This window comes from Topomyia yanbarensis, chromosome 3 (assembly GCF_030247195.1).
Source record: "Topomyia yanbarensis strain Yona2022 chromosome 3, ASM3024719v1, whole genome shotgun sequence".
NCBI lineage: Eukaryota > Metazoa > Arthropoda > Insecta > Diptera > Culicidae > Topomyia > Topomyia yanbarensis.
The window spans coordinates 42,942,487-42,964,897 of NC_080672.1; the positions used below are offsets into that span (position 1 = coordinate 42,942,487).

Genomic DNA, 22,411 nt, shown 5'->3' on the forward strand with positions numbered 1-22,411 from the left:
GGTTACACTAGCTTTCCTAACATTTTTTGTTCTTCCCAGACTTTTAAAATTATTATTGCAGACATTTGAAAAAAGTACCTGGCATCTCTGGATGTGCGATTTCTTGTGAAAAAATTACTCATCGCCTTGTTTACCAGTGATACAGCTTTCGTTTGCCCCGATTTTTGGGCACATCGTTAACAGTTTCTACGCGAAACTGCCGCACCATGGAGGATGATCTTCCAACCGAGTATGACCTGATAGTGATCGGAACAGGTGAGTGAATTTTCGCCTAAAGCTCAATCCTATGGAAACAAACTCATTCCAAATGCGTTTGCACCTTTAAGGTCTCTCGGAATCGATAGTGGCTGCCGCCGCTAGTCGAATAGGAAAAACTGTTCTGCATTTGGATTGCAACGAGTACTACGGTGGCTTTTGGTCGTCGTTTAATTTTGAAAGCTTGCGGAAGTATGCAGAGGATTGCACGAATCGTGCGAGTGGTGAAACACTAGCTGCGAAAGATAATTTTGTGCCACTACACAAGGCCACCTTCATTGAGAATGTTAGCGAAGATTGGTTTAAATTTGAGGAATATGGAAACATTAATGGCTGGGATAAGGATAGCATTATGAAGGAATTTAGACGATTTAATGTGGATCTAGCACCGAAGTTACTTTATGCAAGGGGAGCCATGGTAGAGTTGCTTATATCATCAAACATATGTCGATACGCTGAGTTCCGCGCGGTTGATCGTGTGGCTACGATCTGGAATAATCGTATTATGACAGTACCGTGTTCTCGATCCGACGTATTCACAAGTCGAGATGTGAACGTGGTTGAGAAACGGCTTCTGATGAAGTTTCTTCAGAGTTGTGCCAGCTACGAAAGCGAAGGTGGCGATCACAAGGCTGAGGATATCGAGGGTAAAACATTCCTAGAGTACTTGAAGAGTCACAAGTTGACGCCGAACTTAATCCATTACCTTTTGTACACTATTGCCATGGGAACTGACACGACTAGCTGCCGTCAGGGTTTGGAAGGTGTTAAAAAGTTTCTACTAAGTCTGGGACGGTACGGTAATAGTCCCTTTCTATTTCCAATGTACGGTTGTGGAGAGATCCCGCAGTGTTTTTGTCGTTTGTGTGCGGTTTTTGGCGGTATCTATTGTCTTAATAAGAAAGTTAATGGTATTAATTTAACACAGGAAGCGGAAGGGGGTGGCCTTCGTTTTCAATCGCTTAGCTGCGACCAACAGAAGCTTGAAGCGAAAAATCTAGTCATTGGGCAAGGATATGTCGGAGAAGAAGTGTTCATCAAGGGTGATCCACTGAAGGAAGCGCATGGTGGTGCGCATTGTGGGAAACTTGCTCGAGCGATTTTCCTAACGAATGTTCCTCTGGGTGGAGCATCCCAAAATACTGGCGGTGGTGGTGCAGCACTGCTAAAACTTCCACCGGTGGAAGGTCATGAGGATGGAGCAACTATAATTCAATTGGCCCATTTCAGCGGCACTTGTCCTAAGGATATTTGTGAGTATGCATCAGATTCGAGTAACGTCGTTATGTTAATATTTGTATTTCGTACTAGATCTCATACACATAACTGCTAAATCTCTCAGTGATGACCCTCGTGCAGATCTGGAGCCGTACGTGATGCAAATTCTTAGAAGAAATGCCCCCGGACCGCAATCGATGCCTGCGGAGGAGGATGAAATAGTGGAAAATGGGGAAGAAAATGACATATCCACTATTATCTACGAATTATACTTCAACATTCCATCATGCGTCGCTTGTCAGACCGATTGTTCAACGGCCTCTCTTCCGAAAGGTATTTATCTGGCGTGCGGTCCTTTCGCTGAGTTGGACTTTGACGAAAGCATAGCTCGGGCAAAAGCAATCTTTAAAGATATATACCCGGAGGAAGAATTCCTTCCTCGTGCCCCAGACCCGGAGGAGATCATCATCGGAGAAGAGACAGACGAAGCTCAGGAAATTACTGTGGGTGAAGAGGAAGGTCATCAACAAGCGGAAAAGGTGGAGAGTGGACGCGAATGCCAAGAAGGTGACGCCGCTTCCATTATATCGCAAACAACGGAAGGACCCGTCCTGACCGCAGCAATTTCCGATGCCCAAGAAGCAAAAGAGGATTTGGTCGAAAATGCCGAAGAATGCATTGAGCAAAAGTAATGAAAACACGTTTACATTCTAGGCTTATTGCGTAAAAGTGTATTTGCTTGTTTTGCGTATATTTTTTGATAATCATCATACTGAAAAATCTAACCTCAACGCTATTGTTTAAATAGCTACAATAAATTATTACTTCAGCTTAAGATTATGGTTAAAGAGGCGCAACGCTCATTTAGCATCGAAAGCCGAAATTTTAAAAAATGCTTGAATAGTGAAATGTTTCGTCTTTAAAAGGTAGACCTCAGTTACATCGTTTTTAGTGTCTCCATTGCTGCAATGATTCGTTCGATTTCAACTTTCGACTGTTCCAATTTATCTTGGTTGGCGGTTCTAACATCCTCGGGAACCTTCGTGCAATAATCGGAAGCAGCCATTGCTTGCTCCAATTTACCCACGGTGGACGTTAAGTTGTCCCGTTTCTTACCTAGTTTATCAATCTCCTTATCGACCTCGATAAGTCCCTTCAGCAAAAGATGTACAATGCATGCCCCAGAAACGGTAAGAATCGCACAGCCAGACGGAAGTTCGTCGCCGGTAAGAAGAATCTGCGAATAACTCATCGTTGCTAGATCAGCTGCAAACCGTTCAAGTGTGGCTTTCGCCGTTTCTTCACTGCAGACAATGTACGCGTCCGTCTTGGTCTTATTAGGTAGGTTATAGTCGCTTCGAGCAGACCGAATTACCTTGGCCGCACGTTGAACAAACTCAAATTCCTTTTCCAGTACCTCATTATGCCAGTTGGATGATTCCAGCTCCGGATACGGTGCAACACAAATACTGGAAATATGATCGGCATCGGCACGAGGCAACCGTTGGTACAATTCTTCCGTGATGAACGGCATAAACGGAGACAACAGTTTCAAGCCAAGATTCAGACAGGTGTACAACGTTCTCCTAGCGGAAGCCTTAGCCTCTTCCGAACCGGACTGAAACACGGGTTTAAGACACTCCAGGTACACGTCGCACAGATCGTACAGCCAGAAGTTGTAGCAAGCGTTTGTGGCCTGAGCAAACTCGTACTTTTCGAAGCCCTTGTTCGAGGTGTCGATGCAATTGGATAGCCGCGACAGGATCCAGAGGTCGATGTTGCTCTCCGAGCCGGTCTGCAATGTGAGGTTAGGATATGTAGCGCATGATGATAATTAGGTATATTTGATATTGTACACTTACCAGTTGTTGAATAACGTCGTACCTTTCCTCACCGGTGAAGTACAACAGCGCAAACTTAGTCGCATTCCATAATTTATTGCAAAAGAACCGATAGCCTTGCACGCGCAGTATGTCCAAGTTGATATCCCGTGCCTGGGTCATGTAGGAGCACAGTGCAAAGCGCATCGCATCCGTGCCACACTCGGGTATACCATTCGGATAGTCCTGCTTCTGTCCGGCCTTGGCACGCTCGATCTCGCGCGGATCCAAATTAGAATCCAGCAACTGTTGGTGCAACCCTTCCAGAGAAATTCCCGTGATCACATCCATCGGGTCGATGACATTTCCTAGCGACTTGGACATTTTTCTGCCATGAGCATCCCGGACCATCGGATGGAGGAAAACCTCCTTGAAGGGTAACTTGCCCAGTAGGGTCTGTCCGAAGAAAACCATTCGGGCAACCCAAAAGAACAGAATGTCGTGACCAGTTTCCAGTAGCGTCGTTGGATAATAGAGCTTCAAATCGTCAGTGTTATCGGGCCAGCCAAACACGGAAAAGGGGAACAGTCCAGAACTGAACCAGGTATCTAACACGTCATCATCTTGCTTTAGGATCAATTCTTCTTTTTCAACATTAAGTTGTTTGGATGCCTTTTCGAGTGCTTCTTCTTCGCTACGACCAACGAACCATAAGGTAGCCTCGTCAAGTTCGGCGGGTTTTTTACTTGGATCTTTGAACGAAGCATGATAAGCTGGAATCCTATGTCCCCACCAGAGCTGACGAGACACACACCAATCCCTAATACCGTCCATCCAGTGGTTCCAGATCTTGGTGTGCACTTCAGGAATGATTTTCAACTCTCCCGAACGAACCGATTCGGTAGCGTTCTTAGCCATGTCATCGCATTTGACATACCATTGGGGTTTGATCAATGGTTCAACGATATCTTTTGACCGAGAGCAGGTCGGAACTACCATTGGATTATCAACAGTTTCCTTGTAGAGTCCCTTCGCCTGAAGCCCAGCCAGAACTGCTTTCCTTGCGTCAAATCGCTTCATTCCGGTGAATTCGCCGTAATCACCAGTAACGAAACCGTCGTCGGTAAAAATAGTTATAAACGGCAGATTGTGACGTTTGCCGACTTCGTAATCGTTCGGGTCGTGCGCGGGAGTAATTTTCACAGCTCCTGTTCCAAAGTCCATTTCAACAAACTCATCACACACGATCGGTAACTTGCGACTGCAGAATGGATGTTGGACGAACTTGCCGTGTAAATGCTTGTATCGATCGTCCTTCGGATGCACGGCTACAGCTGTATCCCCAAGCATGGTTTCGACACGAGTAGTTGCCACAATGATCTCTTCATCAGTACCCTCCACTTTGTAGGCAAAAGAAACCAGCACTCCGAACTCTACCTTTTCGTTGTAACCCGGAATAGAAAGCATTGTTCGGCCAGGAATTTCAACCTTGTCTACTTCAATGTCAGAAATAGCGGATCGGAGCGTACAGGACCAGTTGACTAACCGACTACTTCTATAGATCAGCCCTTGTTCGTGCATCCGGACAAATGCCTCCGTTACTGCTTTACACAGTTTGGGATCCATTGTAAAGCAAGCCCGATCCCAATCATACGAGGAACCCAGTTTCTTCAGCTGATGGTAAATTCGGTCACCCTTTTCCGCTTTCCATTGCCATATTTTTTCGATAAACTTCTCCCGACCCAGATCATGTCTGGTGAGTTTCTGTTCCCGCCAGAGTTTCTTTTCCACCACGACCTGGGTAGCAATACCGGCGTGATCACATCCCGGCACCCACAGTGCGGTGCGACCCTTCATTCGGTGCCATCGAGTAATAGCGTCCTCGATCGCGTTCGTTAATGCGTGTCCCAAATGCAGCGAACCGGTAACATTCGGCGGAGGGATAACCATCACAAATCGACCACCCGAATTATTTTGCTTGCGCTGTTGATAAAAAAAACTGTTTCAGTCTCGATAATGTGGCTTAAAATTGGTGATGCAACCTACCCCATATTCTGGCTTGAAAAAGCCCTCTTTCTCCCACCAGCTGTACCATGCGGCCTCCACATATTGGGGGCTGTATGCCTCAGGAAACGGACCAGTCAAATCTTTCTTCTCACCCTCTTTGCTATTGCCAGCGTAAATTATGGTCTCTTTACTCTCTTTCACTTTTTTCTAAGTCCAAAAAAAATAAGGCTAGTCAAACTTTCACTTATAATTTCTGATTTTGATTGATGACTCAAGGCCAACTGGATAAATTCAGTAGAGCAAAATCTGATGCAACCTGACTAAAGCTAATGTAACGGACTCACCTCGGCCTTCGGTTTGACAGCGGCCTGCTGTTCCTGGGCCTGTTTCTTATTTAATTTTTCCTGCAGTTTTGCCAACTTGGCAGCCTTTTCCGCTTCTTTTTTAAGCTGCTTCTCAGTTTTCACCGGAGCATCGGTACCGTTTTCGACTAGGTCCGACATTTCACAATGTTAGCCCGGAACTTAACACTGATTGACGTTGAGTGTTATTAGAATATGCAGTTTATCGTAACCGTTCAGAAATTTCTTTCCAATACAGCAAAATAGTGTTGGGGAAGGAAGGAAAAAATTGCGAATAACAGGCAGTCCAAAACACGCAAACTGAGAGCTCGAGGTATTACCCTGCTGATAAATGAAAATGACATATCTGCTGTCCGAACCCAAGATATATAGAAATATCAAGGTGGAAACATTTGGAACAACCGCAGCGATGCCAGATGTGAAAACATGTCGGCTCCCTAATATTGGCTCGAATCGAAACTGGTCGAAATGTCAACTTCGCTACACGGTTAAAAAAACAACCTGCAGAATAAGTTCCTTTAACTTACTTTTGAGTTGTGCGTCACTTTCGCACTTATTACCCGAATAGAAATGTACAGTAACAGAACCATGATTTTCACTGTGACAGTACAGTAATTTTACAATAATTTACAGTAAGTTTTAGTGTTATGCTGCAATACAAAAACAATAAACTTTAACGTTTTTACAGTAAATTTCAATGTAAAATAGACTTTTACAGTGAAAAAGGGGGGTGGTTATGTATCTTAACATTAAAAAAAATCAACTTTTCTCCATACATTTTTTCTCGAAAACTGTAAAATTTAATGTGAATGCACTGTATCAGTTTTTTGCTGAACAGTGAAGTTTATTGTTACATGAAATTTTATTGTAAATCTACTGTGAGAACATGGCATCGAACTATGTTGAAACAATAATAACTATAATATTTATTGTTTTATGATTGTTTGTAAGGTAAATGCTATTGTAAAATTCTATCCGGGTAGTGTTGTCAAAAACAAAACGAGAGATTCGACTCAGTCGAGGTCTTCCGTGGAGGAAGCTACTTTTGAGTTGTTTGGGGTATACTTGAAATTAGGTAAATTCAACTTAAATTTGAGTATAAAAAACCTATCAATGAGTTGTAATTTTTGCCGTGGTTAAATGGAAACTACCTTCAACACGGTTTACCTAATTTTAAGTTCCCCCACGATACCACGAGATTGAGTCAAAGGAACTCAATTTTAGGTAGTTTTTCGTTTCCGTGTACCGCTCAGTCGGACTTAGGGCATGTTCAGGAGCGTTTTATTTTATATAAAAGTTTCAAAGTAGAACTGGAACTGAAACATTCACATCTCCAGCAGAGCGTTTTGTTTTATTATTTCGAACAAATTTGTTTCAAAATTTAAAACTGTTATACGACGCCGTTCTATTTGTTGCTGATTTTAAAACACGTTTAGAACTGTGTTTTAAATACATGCAAAGTTTTCAGCAGAGACACTTAGAACAGATAGACTGGGGAAAAATAAATTTGAATGCAGTAACGCTGAAGGCATGGCGAGACATGAATTTCAAAGTGAATAGAACACCCGCTAAAACTGCTGCTGGGGACAGAAAGTTCCAGTTTTAAAATTTCCAGCTTTATATTATAGAACTGTCAAAATTATAAATCTAAAACTGAAACTCTCCTGAACATGCTCTTAAGCTATAGCTTTATAGAAACTTTTAGATTTCTGCACGCATCCTGTCGGGTTAGCTGAACTAGGGCGAACTCGGTTTCGCTCGCGTTTTCTTCTGACAAATTCTGACAAGAACCGAGCAAAAGCCTGGTACAACTCGGAAATAAACCGTGAAAAGATCCTGGCAGCTCCTACCTGGTAAAATTTAGCACGAATCGAGCAAAACATGTGACAAAGTTGTGGCAAGCAGCATACAGAAATCCCGGCCGTACATTCGTGGCTGAATTCTGGTTAAAAGTGAGAGGTATTGGTTAGTGTAACCGCTTCTGTGAGAAACGGTTGTTACATTTCAGCGAATTCTTTACCAGAATTCTCGCTCAAATCGCGCAAAATGCTGGCAGAAACCTCGGCAGAAGCTCTGCCAGAATCAATTTCGCTTTGCTCAACTTATGCTAACTTCTGCTTGCCACCGTTGACTGGGTATGTTTGAGTAAACGAGTGGATCAATGGTTCGCTTGCTTCCGAATAGGTCGTTAGGCTCTTAATCCATACGATGTTTAGTAGGGCCGGATACAGCCAGTCAAACCAAATGTTTCAATTTCACTAGTTTTCATCAGCATTCCTTTTCTTGCGGGACATCGACTAGACGTTGTTGGCTCTATCAAAACTCGTCAAATGTAAACAAAGTTCATTCTGTAGCATCAAACTGGCGCCCTGGTGGCGAGTTCAGCGCAGAGCTGAAGCCGGCCCGGCAGGTAAACTTATGATCCACTTGTTTGCTAGGCTTACTGAAACATAGGGGCTATTTCCCGATGTGTCGTTTTGGCTAGGCGTTTTTTCAGAAACATAATGTTATTGTCGACAGGCGATTAAACGAAAAAAAATCGTCTCTTTTTGGGTTAGAGAAATCTCTTTTGGAAAAATCTCTAAGCCCACGCACAGAAAAAAATATTGGAAAAGTAAAAGTGTTCCGCTCTTAGCAAAAAAAAGAAAAAGCCTACTTTTAGGTTGAAAGTAAAACTTTCGAGTTATTCAAGAATAATAATCAAAATAAAAGTATTCCTTTTAAACTACTGAAAAATAGTAATCAAAATAAAGGTTTTATTATCGAACTAAGAGTATTGTTTTTTTTACTTGCGATTATGGGAAGAGAACCTAGCTAATGATTATGGTTGATCTGCATAGGAATTACGTATGGAATCAGAGACATCTGTTGGTGTGCAATAAGCTTTTTGGCTTATAGCAAGTCAACAAGCTAGGATTGTTCTCTGTGGTTTTTTTGCTGTCACAAGATAGCACAACTCGTTCAATCGAGAAATTTGCGCTTGTCATAATCGTATTTCGCTATATCTCAGTAACCCAGCAGAATTTCAAAATTCTGAAAAAGCCACTTTATAGAGAATTTAAATCTCAGTAACGTGGTATCACCGACGAACCGACGTGCCGCATTGAACAAAAAATGTGTCAGATGGTGTCCTAACTGTTTAAATTAAAATACGTTGTTACACTAGCGGCTTCTGTATAATGGTAGTCTTCGTAGATAAAACAACAGTACCCAAAATTCAAAGTGATCGATGTTGAACCAGGTATGCTCGCACAAACAAACGTTCTTTTGTTCATGTTAATGATCGCGTTTCCAGCTTTTTATTACTTTATGTATGCAATATTTCACAAAACTGTCCTTTAAAAGCGAAAACAAGTAACAGAATGCATGCATTTACAATGAATTCTTAATACTACTTTGATGCATATTGCCACTATATACGCAGCTGAGGGAATTACACACCTTCTGTAATATCAATACACTTACCGAGAAGCGTGCCCTGATTTAAATATGACGGAGCAATCTGTCGTAATTTGACAGTAGCGATCGCGTCATTTCAAAACAATCGTTATTTTGTATGGGGCACCTTTAGAATGCCTTCGTCGGTGATGGCATATCTAACTCATTGACGACTTGGTGATGGCATTTCAAAACGTTTCATTTGTTACATATTACATTGGAAACATCAATTCTCAATAAATATTTGATTACGGCGTAAAAACTATCTGTAAAATTTCTTCTTGAAAGAAAATTCCAGACAAAAAAAATTTTTTTTTACATAAGTGGCTACCAAATACAAATATGTTTGTATTTGGTGGCTACAATGAATTTTATTAGTCCCAGTAACGAAAATTTATCCATCAATCGATAGGATGAAATTTATGAATTTAGCCTCGGATTTAGCAAGTCTAGTTGCCTAGTTTACTCAAACGATACTGAAACTTACCAGACAACTGAAAGAATATAATTACTGCTTCAAACGAAACTAATTTGATTGATGATTGGGAGGCTAGGGGCAGATCACTTGTGATGCATTCTTAAAAATCAGCTTAATTAAATGCTTTTCTTTCCACCAAAATAAAAATTCCTAATGCATTTTGCGTTGCGTGTAAGACGTCAAAACGCTACAAAAAAAAACTAGCCGTACATTCAACAAAACATCGAACAAAATGGATTGTTTAACAGTCTTTTCTGCAAGGGAGTGCAAAGTTTATGCAAAAATGGGAACTAAATGTATTTTTTCTAATTTGATGCAAATTTATTATAAATTCCTAGAGTCTACTAGAGATCGCATGTCGCTGTTAGCACTGAAAATTTATCATCTCGCTCTTACATATGCTAGGTCCATTAGTTTGACACATATTGCCCCGGGCACACACATGTCAAAGTAATGGGATACAATATGCTAGAGCGAGACCCCATGTTTCGGTCCGTGAATACAGTAGCGACTTGTTCCCTCTAGTAGTTATGATCTCTTTTGGCAGATCACTCTAGGAATGTATAATTTGCATCAACTTAGAAAAAATGCATTTAATTTCCATTTTTGCATCAACTTTGCACTCCTTCGCAGAAAAGATTACTTAACAATCGTCCTACGCTGATCCACTTTGTTCGATGTTTTATTGAATGTAGGGCTGTTTTTTGTAGGGTTTTGACGTCTTATACGCAACGCAAAATACATTGCACGCAACGCAAAATGCATTACGAATTTCTATTTTGATGGAAAGAAATGCATTTAATTTCGCTGATTTTTAAAAATGCATCACAAGTGGTCGGGTTTCAATTTTTTCGAACCCGAACCCGAGAGCTTAAAAATTTAAAAACCCAAACCCGACCCGAGCCCGAAATTATAAAATTTGAAAAACCCGAACCCGACCCGAACCCGAACATTTAAAAACCCAAACCCGACCCGTACCCGCGAATGAAAATTTTGTAAAACCCGAACCCGAGAATTTTAATATTTGAAAACCCGACCCGAACTCGAAAATTTAAACCCACTTTACTAATACGGAGAATCAACCAATTACCCCAAAAATTTGGCACCCGAGCGGGATCCTGGGCTCATCTAAGAATAATAGAATCACTCGAATCTGAAGTAGCCCCACACGTGTTGAGTTATATCTGCCTATGGCGAAATGAATTGCTGACGAGTAGAATCCGCATTTATATTTACTATTATTGAATGTCGGATTTGTAATGTTCTGAGAAACTTATAAACCGTCGATATCTAAACCGGAAAGTAGGATAAATCGGCGGCTATAATGGAGAAATAAAATGTTTAATGATGACAGTTTCAAACAACTTTGCCCTTCGTACTTAACCAAAATTTCGAATTTTCTTTCAAAAAACCATTCATGCAAGGCAGTTTCATATAATTTATTACATGTATTAAATTAAGCTATGGCTATTGGCAATTCGACAGTTTACTTGACGTCACCCACTTTATTGCTTGGTACGGTCATACTTGTGTCGAATGGTGTCAATCAAGATTCTCTGACGCGTTATTGATGTCACACCATTAGCGTTAGGACGACCTATGATGGGGTATCTACACTCAAAAAAATTATCACTTACCTATCATATGCAAAAACGTATAAATATTTTCCATAACACTTTTCACATAAATGTTATGCGGAACACACAATATTGTTGCGATCAATTCCTTAACATCGTGTAAATTCATTTATTTCCATGAAGAAATCCGAATCATGCAACGGCCGAGCCCAGGGACAACCGGACAGACTATGCTTGTTTCATATATGTACCACTGATTTGATAGTGGCACTAGTATACCATCACCATATGAGTGTCATGAACAACGAAACCTGGCGAAAGTTTTTTTTAAATGGAATCTACTATGTTTTCTGTTTAAGTCTGATGGAACAAAAACAGTCTCTAGAAAATAAATTTTGCTTAAACTATCTGCCTTTAAAAATAAATAAAACAATGTACTTTTTTAAATTTGAGCCACTATGATGCCATCAAAGTAACACCAAATTTGTGAGTTCAATATATGGGAATTGTTCAATTGTACCCGGGCTGCAACGGCCTTTGTAGTCAATGGTTGAAAAGCATCTCATGGATCGCAACTATGCTAAGAATATACAAATCGTGCTGCATTTAAATTTAATTATCATTTTAATTCATGCTTCTGTTAAAAATATACATAGTTAAATCTCAATGGACAATTATAATTCAATATTTAGCAAAAAGTACTACTATTCAGAATAAAACGACCAATCAGGAGCGGATCAATATGTAGTTAGTAGATTTGCTGTACGCTTCAACCGAGTGTCACGCGTTTACTCCGACCGCGGCCTATGTTTTGGTTTTAAAGTATGTCGAAATTTATATTCCATCAAATACATATTTGTATTTGATTCCATAATGGAAGTTGAACCAATATTTTCCAATAAATTCCTGTTGATTTGGTTTATTAATGATTATCATGAAAAATAAATCGAAGAGAGATTTTAGATGTGAAATCCGTATTGTTGAATTCTCTCTCATGAATGTTCGTTTTAAAAATAAGATAATTCGGGCAGTTTGCGAGACTGAAGAGACGTTTGTACAAGAACGAAAAAAAACAATATTTCAGCACCAGAAAATACGACGAATTCTAGCGATTCAAAGGTGCTAGCATATTGTATATCCATATGTATCATCCATTCGTATCACGAAGTATAGTTCATTACTCGACAAACATATGATTACGGCCTAAAAGCCAACTGTCAAAATCCACTTTGAATGGAAATTCCGGACAAACCGTTACTAGTCGAACACAGTTCACAAACTTTTCTCTTTCGTTTACTACCAACATTTGTGATTGGCGTGTAACGGTTTAAACGGAATTTCCAATCAAAGTGGATTTTGACAGTTGGCTTTTAGGCCATAATCATATGTTTGTCGAGTACTACAAAAAGAGACTGGGTTTTGTGTAGAGGCGCAAGCAGCGTACATGGTTGGGTTGATTTGTTCCAAACCCAAACCCGACTCGATTCTAATTTTGAAAAACCCGAACCCGAAAGTTTGAAATTTCAAAAATCCGGACTCGACCCGAGCCCGAGAATTTTATATTTGAAAACCCGGAACTCGACCCGAAGCCGATAAGTTTCAATTTACAGAACCCGACCCGAAACCCGTCGGGGTCGGGTCGGGTCCGGGTTTAAAAACCCGAACCCGACCATCTCTACTGCCCCTAGGATCTGCCCCTAGTTGCGAGGTAAGTATATATAAAAAGGGTCCAAAAAAGATTGACTACCCTAATATTCTTCAAATGATTTTTTGTTGCAGATGTATACGAATCTTCCTCATAATTATTTGATGTCGTCTATGAAAGTACTCCAATTTTACATGCCTTTTATTTTGTCGGACTAAATTGAACGTCAAAGTTTGCTGTTGTGAACGTGAACTGCGTACAATCGCGCTTTATTTTGTTAATAGGCAGTCAAAAATATTTGAATAATACACCTTTCGGTTCTACAGCTGTACATTTTTTGGTTCTAATGATTGTTTAATAAAAATAACGTATTTTTAAAGTAATGGACGATGAGTACGATATCTACGGTGATTTGGATGGTTTACAGGCGGAAACGCAAAAGGTAATGTTGGGAAGGATTGAGCAAAATATGCACCATTCGAATCATGTTTTGGTATTGTTCTTCCAGGAAAATAAAGTGATCCAAGAGCTGCACACACAAATTGAAGAGCTTAAAGCAAAAATCGCCGAAAAGGAGAGGGAAAAACAAGAGATTGCAAACAAAAATGCCGTCCTTTTGGAAAATATATCGTCACTCTTATTGACCGCGAAAGCGGAGTTGAAGCGGAAAGATGCCCTAATAGCTGAGGTTCGGCGGGAGAAGGATAATGTGACTTTCAGAAGGAGAGCCGGTTCCATTCATATTCGCAAGATTGACCAAGGAACACAGACGACATTGATTCAGTTTATGGATCAGCAAATTCAAACGGAACACCGGGAAGTTAACCGTAAGAATGAACTTTCTGGTAGGAAGAATGGACGTCGTGAGCGGAGCAGGTCTTTGGAAAGGGATCGTGTTGGCAAACATAAGTTACACAGTAGAGATAGAGAACGCATTAGAGGAACATCTATGGAGAGGAGGAGATCGTGTGTTCGTACTAGGCCAATTGAACGACGAGTTGCTGTGTACGAAGAACGTAGAAGGATTCAAAAACAGCGTGAAGCAAGTAGAGAACGACAGCGGGAGCGAGAACGAAGAGCTCGTAGAGAAAATCGTACCCCGGAGATAGACACGAAACGTTCCGACGTGCGATTTAACAGTCCTATTAGAGTAAAATCTGAAGTCGTTTGTGAGATATCCAGCACGTTTATTCCGATGAACAGGAAGGACTTGGATCGGTATGTTAAGGAAATTGGTCGGAGCGAGAATTCGTCACCTGTTTTGTGCATTCATAAAAGTAATACTGTAAAGAGAGATGCAATGAAGTTGCCCAAGGTGGACCAGAGGAGCATGGATACGGAAACTGATTCTAGGAAGAGACCTCGTACTCTGGAAAAACGCTCCCACAAACATCCTGAAAAAGTTCCAAAGATTGAGAAACAACGTGATTTGATTCAATCCGATGAAATAGGAACGACCGCCCCGGCCGCTAACTCGACTATGTTAATGAATGAAGATATAGAACAAAAAATGACTGTGCTACATGGAGAATCCACACCAAAAACACCGAATGAATCAGCACTAGCACAAACATCGATTGAACTGCTCCTCGATTTAAATAGTGGAGATAGCCCCAAACACCTTTGTGTGTTTCCACCACCCACGTTGGTCATACCACCCCCAGAGCCGCCGATTATTGAGCAGGTACCGGAGATTCCCAACGATGACGAACCGAAACTAAATGATAGTCGTGAGTTGAGAATAATCGAGTCCGATGAATTGTTGATGTTGGAACAGGAACATGAAAATGAGCGGAGCTCTTCTGCTGAGACTGTGATTCAAAATTCGGTCACCCCTCATAAAGAAGAGCTGGAAGATGGCGAGTTGCCTTCCTCGGACGACGAAGAATGTAATCTGAGAAAAGAACGGTAAGTTTAATGTCTTGATTTTTTTTTAAGGTTAATTTATTTTTTTTTGTTCTAAAGGGTTTCGAAAACTGCTAGGAATAAGCCGCGGAATGATAGTAAAATGGAGGTGACTTCATCGCATTCACTTCGTAGTTATGCGCAATTCAAGAACGCAGAAGTTTCGAAAAAAGATGAACTACCAAAAACTGCTGGTCAGAACGAAATAATCATTAGGCAAAAAGAAAAACCATTGTCGCCTGTGCTGCGATCAACATGCTTAAGGTCCAGTAAAGAAAATGAAACTAAGCACAAACGGAATCTGGTCAGTGCGTTCAAAGCATCATTTTCAACCAAACATGCTCATAACGATAGCAACAAACTTCGACGACGAACGGTGACTGAACCTTCACCCGTAAAAATGATCCTAGTCCAAAGCAGACATTCTGAACCACCTCGTTTGACGAGTCATAAAAAATCCCACCATCATAAAAAGAGTAAAACATTGAAGGAGCTTTTCGGGACAGACGAATCGGAAAATTCGGTCTGTGGATCGCCAATTGTAACCCGAAAGCGAAACCTCGATCGGAAAGAGAGAGATCGTCACGATTCAAAAAAGCGAAGAAAGTCACCCACAATTAGAATCAATGGACATGACTTGGAGATTCAAGAAAAACTGCAAAGTAAACCTACTGTTGATCAGTTTAAGACACCCGCTGAACCAGCCAATTGTAAATTAAAACGACACAAAAAACTGCACACGCCTCCTCCCGTCAACGATCATGCAGTCGCTCCAAAGGTAGAATCTCCGAGAACTGTTGAGTTCGAACGAGTGGACGTGAAGATGGAAAAGGGAAAATCGGTTACACCCGCGCCTGTAATTCTCGACCAGGAAACAGCTAAAGAGGTTGTCGAATCGATTAAAAGCACTATTAAACCAGTTCCATCGATCGAACCAGAAATATGTGCCAATGCTGTTATGCAGGATGATTCGGAAAAGCAATTCCAATCACCATCCCCTGTGATCGCCAGCAAAAAGGTGCTACATGAACCAGTTACTGTGCAAGAGGAAGCCGCTGTTGTTAAAGAGGATTTATCCGCTGCGCAAAGGGATCCAGCCGCTGTGCACGAGACGCCAACCGCTGTGCACGAGACGCCAGCCGCTGTGCAGGAGGAGCCAGTTGTTGTGCAAGAGAAGCCAGCCGCTGTGCAGGAGGAGCTAGCGGTTGTGCAAGAGGAACTAGTTGCTGTACAAGATGAACCAGCCGCTGTACTGGAGGAGCCAGCTGTTGTGCAGGAGGAGCTAGCGGCTGCGCAAGAGGAACTTGTTGCTGTGCAAGATGAACCAGCCGCTGTGCAAGAGGAGCCAGCTAATGAGGAGGATGTTGTTAAACAGACAGACCGATCAACTGAACCACTAACATACAAGGATGATTCGTTGAATACATCTTTAACACGATTGTGTACCGATTCTCCGCTAAAATTGCTACAGCCGTTCAGCGAAAAGTCGTTCATCTGTTCCAGCAGATACAGCGAATACAGAATCGAATTTGACAATGAGGTGGAGACAACGGTTTATCTGACCAGAAAAAAGAAAAAGAAGAAAGGAAAACCCCTCAGCCTGAATGCAAGTGGGACAAATGTATAGTCGATCCCAACCACCCAACAAAGCTTATTTTTCTTTTGTTTATTGTTACAAAATAAAGCGATTAGCTTTTACCACAACTCTGTTTGCACTGCTCTGTCCGCTCTCCGTATGGCAATGGCTCTAATCTGCTCCTCGTTGGACAGATCTATGCTATTCGAGGACGATGACGATGCCAGTAACTGCTGGATTGTTTCGTCCCGCTCACGAATTGACGCCATATAGGTAGCCGAAATGGAACTCCAGTGACTCATGAGATCCGTTTGCCGAACGGCCATCTGAATTCGTTCACCCTCCAGTCTCATCCATTCGGAACGTAACTCATTCAGTTCCTTGCGGAGGGTGCTAATTTTAGTTTTGTTTTTCGAGGGTTTCTAAATAGTTGAAGATAATAGTTGAAGATATTAGATTTTTGTTACAAATCTGCGTCGCTTACCTTTTTAGGCTCCCTTTGCATCATTTTATTGGTGAAGTTTCAATGATAAGCCAAACTGATTGTTGATATTGATATCGAACAGATTGATATGAATGTTGTACCAAAATAAAATAAAACGTGGAGTACGATCACACACACACCGTCCAATAACTGAAATGCAAGGGCACGTTCACATAAACTACATAAACATAAACTACTGTCACTTTTGTTGAAAGCGCGGGCTTTTCTTGTGTTTTGATCACAATCAGCTGGAATCAGCCCTATAGATTTACGTGTTACAATCGTTCTTTACAATATTCATAGCTTTCTTTAAGGCGTCGATTGTTAAATTATGTTCTAATAGCTTAGAAACAATTTCGCCTCCAACATGGATTCCACTATTTCGGTTTCAAAGGTGCATACCCGGTTCAAGTTTTATGCACAGTCCAAAACTGATCCAATACCGCTTACTTTGCAGGGAGTGTTTGTGTTTAAGAACGGTGCCACCAAAGCCAGCAAGAACCGTCGGAAGCGACAAAAGTGTCACAGTCTGCTGGATCAGACTACGACGGAGTCATTTTGGTATCGCAGCTATCAAAAATTGTGGTGTCGTATAAGCAAGCAGATCAACGAACTGCAAACCAGCAGCTACGAAAAGATTCTCGATGATCTCTTAGCTTTCGTAGAGGGATGTTATCAGGCGGGGGAGTACGATGGCGTTCTTCCGACGGCAGCCTTACTCACAGGGATAAATCAAATCGATCATCTGTCGCAGTTTGAAACGTTGGCTGGAAATATCAGGAATAATACTTTTTCACTGGTTGTGCTGCTGCAGTCTAGAAACTGCCCAACTATGAAGGTTGCTATCGAGACTATTGTTACGGGTTTTGTGGAAGAACAACGACTCGCTGAAGATAGTGAAAGCAAGCACCTTAGAAGAAATCAGTTAAACTTAGGGGTGTTAAGGGCTTGGTATCTAGAAAAGCACCAGCATCTGGATCGGAAACCAAATTTAAGTATAATTATGCCGGATTTTGAAGTTTTTAGTCCTGATGTGCTGCAGGATTTAATTCTGGTTTTGAAGTAAACATGTATTTGGGAAAGTTAAACGAGCTTTTTAAATGACATATCTTCGTTTCTAGTTCCTATGCTGCCGAGCTACCATTTGTGCTGATCTTTGGAGTAGCTACCTCTGTCGCTACGGTGCACAGCGTACTACCTTATCACGTAACGAGTAAGATTAAGTTAAACATCTTCCAATCGGAGCCATCAGTTGTGAACTTGAACAAGATTCTAAACAACGTTCTACTTACACCCTATTGTCCGTTTCATTTGTCCGGCAAGACTTTCAAACTATTGGTGGATATATTTCTGTTCTACGATTTTTCCGTCAAAGGTTTTATCGAGGGATTTAAGGTACTCGGTATGAAAAGTATCTCGTGTAACAATTAGTAAAATTTATTTTTTCAGTATGCTCTTATGGAACATTACTTTCAAGGAAATATTTATGCGCTTTGCAGCGTTACTAACGATCGTGATGAGCTAGAGGAAGCGATTGAGCAGTTGACCTCGACCGATCTGGAAAATATTCGACAGCTGTTATCATTCCGTCCGTTGATCGAATCATTAGATAACCCTCAGGAAGTGATTGACTTCTTAACAAAGGATGATTATTTGCGGCGGATGCTACCGTCGATGATAATTGAGGTGCATAACTTTTGGTTTACTTTCCACTGTTCGTTGGAGATACTGCAAGCTTTGATTCTGGATTTGCCAAAGACTCCATTAGGAAAACAGCTTAGGGAATTGTATGGCCTCTGTATTTCGACTGATGTGACTCAAACGGATGAGTTTAAGGAGTGTATGCAGCTGGTGCAGTTCACGTCCAAGGATGAGATCCTTGAGAAGCTGCTAAAAATGTTGGAGGTTATTAATAAGTACACCGATTACAATGATGAAGCGAGTATTCGGGGGGAGATCATTTTTGAGGTGGAACCATTAGAAAAGATGAACAATGATTTAGAACGATTCGCCACAGAAATTGCCTTAGCCGGAATGAACCTTGTGACCGATGATGCTGTTGAAAACAATATCAACGTCATTTCTCCAAAAATGGGACGTCAAGAGTTGAAGGAAAAACTTTTGACAGCCGCCCGGCAACCAAAGATGGAATCTGCATTCATGAAGGCCGTCAACGGTCTGGTTTCATATATCACCAATGACATTTTCCGCAAATTCCTACGTCCGTTCAATCGTGGTCCTGCTCTGATCGAGCTGTTTGTGTTCAGTGACGCGCCCACAATCCGGAGACATATTGTGGGAGTTCCCCGTGCTGCTGTTCACACGGCACTCAACAATCCTCACTACTACCTACAGTGTGAATGCTGTGAGCTGGAGGACAATACCAGTCTTATTTCAACTCTACCGGATCTTTCGGTAGCATACAAGCTACACCTCGAATGTGGTCGTATGATCAATCTCTTCGATTGGTTACAGGCATTCCGATCCGTGGTGGACGAGAGCAACCTGGACGAACAGGAGCGCCAAGTGGACCCTAAGATACAGTAGGTACCTTGGTAACAGTAGTGCGATTAGTTTGCTGATTTTTTCTTGTCTTTCCAGAGCACGCTTCACACGCGCCGTTGCGGAGTTACAGTTCCTTGGTTTCATAAAGACGTCAAAGAAAAAAACCGATCATGTTACGAGGTTGACCTGGTGAATCTCATTATACGGGCGTTTATTGGAACGGATTATCGAAAACTGCCTTTTTTACAAAAACATCCGTTGGATAAAATAAAAATTATTTAAAAAAAACCGTTGCATTATGTTTTGGAAAACATGATGCTATTACCAATAATCAGTACGTGATTGGTAACCTTTCAAATCCCACTGACTGTATCATAGATTTTTTTTCCTACATATAGCCTGGCCATTAGAGTGGCTCGCGGTGTATGGGAAAACTTTAAAATGATTTAAACTAGCGGGCACAGCACTTTTTGAATTCCTTTTGTGGTCCCAAATGCCTGCGCAAAATTTGGTAGGGATTAGTTGCTTCCCGGGTTTGCGCATTGCGTTCAAAGTTTGTATGGGATTTTATATGGGAAAATTAATTATTTTGCATCTACGTTATTAAAGATCTCTATTTCACTCAATATTAAAAACCAGCTTTATAAAACTATAGTTCAAACCTTGGTTAACAACTTTGTCGAAGACCGTAACTAGCTACGAGTTTTCAAAAAATAGTTATAACGATTTTAAAACTTATGGTAAAATACAAATGCAGAAATTGATTACTTTTTCCAACACTGCCGGTGCACCACCGACATCGACATTAAAAACTTAAATAAATGAGAATATATTCATCGCAAAGACTTGGTACCTTTGAATGAAATGTTCAGAATTAATTGCAGAATATCATAGACGTAGTCAGAAAATGAAAAGAAGGGGGGGGGGGGGGGGGGCATGTGTACTCCCTAGTCTCTGTTTAGATTGTTTTGTATAAGACAAAGAATCCTTGTAAATGTCAACGACTGTACTTTCTTAATATTTTAATACACCTAAATATGAATCATAATCAGATTTTAATCTTTGTTGTGGGAAATAACATTTACAATATCAGCATTTACATCTACAAATTTATGTGTTGTTTATGCTTGGGGCAAAAACTAACTCAGGTCTGGAAATCGCGTTGGTTTCTAACCTGAAGTATATTTCTGGTTCGTCAACATCACCTCTGTTTTGCGTGAACCTAACTCAATTTCATCAAAAAACGCTTGTTTGAAAAAACTCCTGGTTTCATTCCTAGATTCTCAAACGAAAACTTCAATAAAAACAATTCCGAGACTTCAAGGAATCTAAGGATATGCATTTTTTTTTTTTTAAATTCTGACTTTGAACGGCTAAGAAATAGGGGAGACTGAGGAGACTTGATCCCCTTTTTTATTTTTCAGTCCAACTCCGTGGAATGATAAAAAACTATGTATTTTTTGTAGTTTTATATTGTTTCTAGGGATGACTAATAATCATAAAAAAATTACATGGAAATATTATACTGGACATGAGCTATGAGCATTTCTAAAAAACAACAAAAAAGTGGAAAATTCTTAGATTAGTGGAGACTCGATCCCTAATTTGGGGACACTTGATTCCTTTATGAAAACGTGTTTAAAAGATGTAGGGTAATAAGCCTATTTTTGCCCTGTTTCTACTATCATCCTACCCATCTGAAGCAGCGTCTGCCATCTTTGCTCAACGCATTGACTCAAATGGTATTGCGATAATGGGGGTACTCGATTAGAGATTTTGCTGCGCTCAAACAGAAGATTTTCACCATTTTCAAGACAATTTTGTTATTATATTGGCTCTTAATAAGAGGCGAATGACCTTAACGTTGAAACCTCTATAATCGAAATAAAAAAATGGACCTTAATAACAAATCAAAGAAACTGAAATAATAAAATTATTGTAGTAATAATGTGGTACCCTTCTTAATAGGGCAAAAACGGGTACATTACCCCATTCAATTTTATAAATGGATTGTAGTATTGAATAAAAAGATGATTAGATATTGTTATTTTTGTTACTAGATATTACGCATCTCTCACCTGATTTTTTACGAATTCCCCAAATCTCCGTGCAATTATTTGAAAGCTGTCTTTATTATGGTTGAGGAACGTCAAATGTGGGATGAATGGTAAACAATTACAGTTATGTTTCTTTACGATGAAGCGTTCATTTTTGACATTTTTTTATGACAACAATGACTTCAATTGTTCTGGTGTGAATTTGGTTATTTTCAGTGGTGTGTATGAAGTATGGCGAAGGGGATCAAATCTCCACGAATTTGAAGGGATCGAGTGAACCCATAGCATCTATTTCAGCAAACTTTAGTAAAAATATAGTTGAACAAAAGAATCAGCTCAATTATAACGTATTCATATAATTGACATTCTCCTGTAATTCTGTATGCAAAAGTAGAGTATGTAGTGGGTGATTTTATCAATTTTATAAAAGTTTGAAAATTTGAAAAATAAATCTTCTTCAGTTCTTCTGAGACTTTTTTTTAAATAGGTGAAAATTCGGTTACACAAAAGTCCAATTTCTTTTTTCTGCGTTAATGAAATTTATGTTTAGATAAAACTACGCAACTTTATAGTATATTCGATTAATGTATTCTGATCCGCCTTTGAGTTACAATGATGGGATCAAGTCTCCCCGGGGATCAAGTCTCCTCAGTCTCCCCTAGGGTTTTAAAATATGTAAAACTTATAAACCGTTGTACCATTTTAAATGAGATAACAGTAGAGCCCTTAAATAGGAGCACTCAAACACGTAAGATTAACTTTTAATTCGGCGGTATAAACCTGCGTTGAAGATGTGCTCCTTATGTTATACTAAACTATCTAAACAGGGAACTGGGGAGTACACAAGCCACACCGCGTCTTCTTTTCATTTTCTGACTACGTCTATGTTATTCACCAATTCATTATGAACATTTCATTCAAAGGTACCAAGTTTCTGCGATGACTATATTCTCATTTATTTAAGTTTAAAGTATCGGTGTCGTGGTGTACTGACAGTGTGGGAAGAAATAATGAATTTCTGCATTTGGATTGAACCATAATTTTTAAAATCGTTATAACTATTTTTTTGAAAACTCGTAGCTAG

General features: G+C 40.4%; 5 protein-coding genes across 5 annotated transcripts; 3 read left to right on the top strand and 2 right to left on the bottom strand.

Annotated features, from left to right (window-relative positions):
- The first annotated feature begins 80 nt into the window (after nucleotides 1-80).
- Nucleotides 81-2,321, top strand: LOC131692075 (rab proteins geranylgeranyltransferase component A). Its single transcript, XM_058978928.1, has 3 exons — nucleotides 81-255; nucleotides 327-1,508; nucleotides 1,567-2,321. The coding sequence occupies exons 1-3, from the start codon at nucleotides 207-209 to the stop codon at nucleotides 2,163-2,165; spliced, it is 1,830 nt and encodes a 609-aa protein (XP_058834911.1). The 5' UTR covers nucleotides 81-206; the 3' UTR covers nucleotides 2,166-2,321.
- On the bottom strand, nucleotides 2,182-6,003 carry LOC131692071 (valine--tRNA ligase). The gene is made up of 4 exons (XM_058978925.1): nucleotides 5,645-6,003; nucleotides 5,340-5,507; nucleotides 3,336-5,276; nucleotides 2,182-3,268 (listed from the first exon to the last, which is right to left on the bottom strand). Exons 1-4 carry the CDS (start codon nucleotides 5,801-5,803, stop codon nucleotides 2,411-2,413), a joined length of 3,126 nt encoding a protein of 1,041 aa, XP_058834908.1. The 5' UTR covers nucleotides 5,804-6,003; the 3' UTR covers nucleotides 2,182-2,410.
- A 7,023-nt stretch (nucleotides 6,004-13,026) lies between these two features.
- On the top strand, nucleotides 13,027-16,409 carry LOC131692073 (caldesmon). The gene is made up of 3 exons (XM_058978926.1): nucleotides 13,027-13,242; nucleotides 13,309-14,708; nucleotides 14,766-16,409. The coding sequence occupies exons 1-3, from the start codon at nucleotides 13,183-13,185 to the stop codon at nucleotides 16,330-16,332; spliced, it is 3,027 nt and encodes a 1,008-aa protein (XP_058834909.1). The 5' UTR covers nucleotides 13,027-13,182; the 3' UTR covers nucleotides 16,333-16,409.
- Nucleotides 16,365-16,938, bottom strand: LOC131692082 (uncharacterized). The gene is made up of 2 exons (XM_058978936.1): nucleotides 16,766-16,938; nucleotides 16,365-16,703 (listed from the first exon to the last, which is right to left on the bottom strand). Exons 1-2 carry the CDS (start codon nucleotides 16,787-16,789, stop codon nucleotides 16,401-16,403), a joined length of 327 nt encoding a protein of 108 aa, XP_058834919.1. The 5' UTR covers nucleotides 16,790-16,938; the 3' UTR covers nucleotides 16,365-16,400.
- A 53-nt stretch (nucleotides 16,939-16,991) lies between these two features.
- Nucleotides 16,992-20,178, top strand: LOC131692074 (origin recognition complex subunit 3). The gene is made up of 5 exons (XM_058978927.1): nucleotides 16,992-17,159; nucleotides 17,223-17,827; nucleotides 17,887-18,160; nucleotides 18,215-19,308; nucleotides 19,367-20,178. Exons 1-5 carry the CDS (start codon nucleotides 17,133-17,135, stop codon nucleotides 19,461-19,463), a joined length of 2,097 nt encoding a protein of 698 aa, XP_058834910.1. The 5' UTR covers nucleotides 16,992-17,132; the 3' UTR covers nucleotides 19,464-20,178.
- The last annotated feature ends 2,233 nt before the right edge of the window (nucleotides 20,179-22,411 follow it).